At 31.3% G+C, this 4,591-nt stretch overlaps 1 protein-coding gene across 4 annotated transcripts; it reads left to right on the top strand.

Moving 5' to 3' along the window:
* Window positions 1-211: 211 nt before the first annotated feature.
* Window positions 212-4,278, top strand: LOC145093728 (F-box protein At4g18380-like). Of its 4 annotated transcripts, none has more exons than XM_079031964.1 (2): window positions 212-1,294; window positions 4,255-4,278. In XM_079031964.1, exon 1 carries the CDS (start codon window positions 299-301, stop codon window positions 1,265-1,267), a length of 969 nt encoding a protein of 322 aa, XP_078888090.1. In that variant the 5' UTR covers window positions 212-298; the 3' UTR covers window positions 1,268-1,294; window positions 4,255-4,278. The 4 variants fall into 4 exon arrangements, with proteins under 4 accessions (XP_078888090.1, XP_078888088.1, XP_078888087.1 ...); XM_079031962.1 differs by lacking the exon at window positions 4,255-4,278 and adding an exon at window positions 2,748-3,142; XM_079031961.1 differs by lacking the exon at window positions 4,255-4,278 and adding an exon at window positions 2,163-2,332.
* Window positions 4,279-4,591: the final 313 nt, after the last annotated feature.

Here is a 4,591-nt window from a genome sequence, read left to right as displayed (position 1 = left end):
TGTCTAATATAAAATCCATACTTAGATTAAAAAAAAAACATGAAAAATATGTAAACTTAAGGATTCCTTTTTACAAAATTGATTTCATCATTTTATAATAACTTGGAAACGTACAGAAAAGCAAAACAAAAACAAAAAATAAAGTTATGAAATTTTAAAAACAAAAAAATATCACAAATACAAAATCAATAAAATTGGATAAACTTCAAATCTCAAAACTCTTTCCTATACAAAAACTAGTAAATGGAAGACGGAGGACGATTAGGGTTTCAGTAACCATTGATCACTATTCTGAACAATGAAGAACATCGTGAAATCCCCCGAAGAAGATGCAGATGCTTCTTCTCCATTTAGTCGCTTACCTGACGAAATCATCCTCCAAATTGTAAACAAATTAATCGATTTGAAAGCCCTTTGCTTTTGCTATCTGGTTTCCAAACGTTTCTCCTCGATTGTACTTCAAGTCGATGCCATTTCCTTCACTTCTTCTATGATAGACGCTAACATTCCCGATACGAACACAATCAGTGATGTCGCCCGAAGTAGGCCGCGTCCGACAGAAGTTTCTTCGTTTTTTGGTGAGGCCTTTCTATCTGCAAAAGGGTTTTTGAACAAGTTTAAAGGGGTGAAGTCCTTATATATCGAACTTCCATCTGTCGGTCACAGAGCTATTGATAATCGTTGTTTGTTCAAATGGAAGGTTAAGTTCGGTAAGAAATCTGTATCGTTTATATTTCTGTCACCGAATTCAATTTGTGATAAGGATGGATTCTATCTCAATGGGAATGGGGATGAGGAAGAAGATGTCGATTTAACCAGTGATTTGATTAAGAAGAAATTTGCCATTTCGATTTGGTGTATGGAGGATGTGATGGCGTGGTATATTATGTTTTTGCACCTTCTTGATAATCTACCAATGCTGGAAGGTGTTTCCATTACTGATTCAGGGAGAAGAGGGAGGTTTTCTCTGAATGGGGAAAAACTCAGTGAGGTGAAGCAATGGTGGTTACATCCACCTTTGGAACCTAGGAAAGAGCTTTTAGGGATTCCTAATATGGTGAGTAAGTGTTACATTCCTGTTTTGAACTTGCCAGTTTCTGGGTACATGATGAAGGGGATATTTTGTGCTCTAATGGAGTCGAAAAATCTAGATGGTGAAATTGATGGGCTTTTGAATAGTGAAGATGGTTTTGATGATAAAGAAGAGGCTGCATATATTGAAGCTATGAAGGAGGTTTTAGAGAAACATAGGGGTTTGATGGACTGATGCAGATGTCCATGTTGTATGAATCAGGTGCATACTCTGAACCTTAATCTTCTTTTAAGTTTTATATCTTAGTCTTTTCTTTTCTACCATACATGTTTACTTAAAGATTACTGTTGAATTCCTCACCCTTAAACATTTCTATTAACATATGGTAGTATTTACTAATTTGCATAAAAATGTCACATGTATAGCATCATCTCCAAGGATAAGAAGAAGGCATTTTACTACTATAAAAGATAAAAACTATGAGTTAAGTTGAAAAATTGAAACACTCATAAAACTTATGTTATAGTAACTTTTTATTTGTATTTTGTATATGCTTCATACCATGAACCATGTAGCATGAATCATTTGCGTGTATGCTTTTGTTTTGAAGTAATTGTTAGAAATAATTTGAAGACCAAAATCTCTTGTAGGAGAGGGAGATCGAGTTTGGTAAATATGATTGTTTAATTGAGAATATATTTTGGAAGCCATAAGTAAAGTTGTTAGTTTTAGGGAGAGAATAAAGATTAAAATCCTAAAAGTAAGAAATGAAAGTCCAAGGTACAATGTTAATAAAATGCACATTTTACTTAGTAATACTGACTTTAAGAAGCTAAGGTGTATAATTATAATGATCGTGACCAATCATATACATGAAAAGACATATTTCATTACCCAAAAAGGTAAAGTTGGATGACTTATTTGTTAACTAAAATTAGAAGCTTGCAAGAAAAATAATTGAATCATTATCTTCTAACCAATTTGTGATTTACACGAATGACATTTTATATGCTAAAATTATTAGAACTACTTTGCATGAAAAAGATACTACTCATTGAGCTTTATAATTCGTTGGATGTGTATGAGCTTTGTAACTCAAGTTATGTGTATGTATGAAATGTATTTTCAGGTACTGAAGCAAGCTCAATTAACAGCTAACATGTAAAATATCTGTTATATATATGTAACGAATTTATAAATATGGTGTTTCTTGAAGCGGATATTTCCTTAGAAAGATGAAAACATGTTTTAGTATGTAAGTGCTACAATATATAATAATATATGCATCTACGTTCATTAGCCATAAAGTTATCTGTAGATGTAGCCGTTAGCTTGCCCCATGTGCCTTGCACATGAGGGCATTTTGGTAATTTCCCTTTGGTCTTCTCAAGACCATTCACCCACCTTCATCCCCTTGACATAACCCTTCTCCATCCATCACCATTCCCACATTCTATCATAATCCATCCTGATCTCCACTATGATTTGGTACGTATATTATGCTTTGTTTATTGTTTATTAATTGCCAAATTAATTGTGGAAAGAGAATAAAGTTTCATGCTACTGTTTATCAGTTCAATCTTCTTTAAAATTATGCACCTATCATTATCATTGATTGTTCTTAATTCTCTTGTTGGATCTGAAAATTATTCCGTTTTTATATATCGATTGAAATTATATCTTATTATCTTCATTTGATCTTTGCTCAAGCTAGATTCATACGGAGTGGCGGTGTTTTTAGAGTTTTCTTGGTGTTCTTCACTTGCTTTCTCTAGATTTTTGATTTTGTTTCTCTGGACTTGAAGTTTTAATCTAAAATTCGTTTATGCTAATGATTTATTGATGTTTGTTAAATTTGGTTGAGTATCTTGAGTCTCTAGTGATTTCTATATGATGTTTTCGATGATGATGATTTTTCTGGTGAGGGCTCAAGTGGATTAATCATCAAATGTGTTATCTGATTTTGTTTTTGAATAGATGGAGGCTTTTGGAATTAGTGTGATATTCGAACGAATTTTGTTTTCTATGGTTTCTATGTTTGGTATTTCGATTCAAAGAGAAGATGAATATTGGTGTTTTTTGAAATTGGATTTTATTGTCACTTGATAATGGATTTTTGAATTTGATTCTTTGAAGAATTAAATTTCGGTTGTAGAAATCGATGCTCTTTCAATTCGATAGAATTTTGTCTTGTGGATGTGATGGGTGAAGATTCGTTGTTTTTTGATGGTCTGTGATGTTTTTTATTTTGTTATCAACGAAACTGGGTGCTTTCGTTTTGGTCAAAATTTGATTGTTTGACTTTGAAATTGGAGCTTGAATGGATTTCAATCACAGTTTATGCGAGTTTCGCTTGACTTGAGTTTCGATCGATAGTGAAAATAAGTTGGAAAATGGTTTCTAAAGCTGTTGATGATGGGTGAATGAATGAAATTAATGGCGGTGGACACAAACAAACGATAACGAAAGTTGGGTATTAAGCAAAATTCTTGGTCAAACGGAAACGTTCCCACGGAGAAAATAAAGTTAGTTTTGATAGTTTGCGGATGGGTGGAAGATGGATTGAAATTGTTTATGGTAGTGATGATGATGGTTTGGAGAATTGGCTTTGTTGTTTAATGGGATGGTGGTCAGTAGGCGGATGGTGGTGGTTGGTTGTTGGTAGTCGGTGGTGGTGTTTTTGAATGTTGAGAGATGGAGAATGGATATGTATACATGGATAATGCTTTTTGATATTACATATTTTATGTTTTTAGAAGTAGAAATACGTATTTTGATGTTATTTGAAGTGTTATATATATATATATATATATATATATATATATATATATATATATATATATATATATATATATATATATATATATATATATATATATATATATATAACACATTTGTTGTTTTTTTGGAATAAGATGCATTTTCTTGTTCTTCTTGTAAAATAAGATGCATGTATGAAATTAGATGTATTTTCTTGTTCTTCCTCTGAAATCAGAAGCATTTTCTTGGACTCATTTCGTGAATCAAATGGTATGTTAATATGTTATGTTGTATGATATATTAAAATCACACTTGAGAATTGAGATGGTTTAGCAAAAGAAACAAGTTCATATAATGATTAGAATGATTATACCAGGCTTCTGGGGAATGCAATGACATTAAGGAAGTTGAATATATATTGAAATGTGGAGAATTCTTATTGTTATTAATTGGACATGTAGATTGCGATGGAAGGAGCACCAAGTGTTGAAACTTTTTATGTATTTGTATCTTTTAGAGGCATCTTGAACCCAATATCATTTTTTGAGTTATCACATTTTTTACTATAAAATTTTTCTAAATGTTACAAATAGTATAACTTAATGTTCTCACATCAAGCATATGTTGAAATTCCGTTAAGAAATTATAGATTTTATTTTTATTTATTTATTTTCTTAAAGTTTGTGGTTTGTAATTAGCTGTGTCTTTTTTCTTTATTATTTCTTTAAACTTGTGTATATTTATTTATCAATTTTCTTCGAATATTTTATCAAATATACATTTTATCCGACACAAAAT

Source organism: Lactuca serriola, chromosome 3, assembly GCF_051521515.1.
Source record: "Lactuca serriola cultivar US96UC23 chromosome 3, Lser_US96UC23_V15, whole genome shotgun sequence".
NCBI classification, from domain to species: Eukaryota; Viridiplantae; Streptophyta; class Magnoliopsida; order Asterales; family Asteraceae; genus Lactuca; species Lactuca serriola.
Note: the sequence above shows the minus strand (reverse complement) of the source record. Positions and strands in the feature narration are given on the sequence as shown.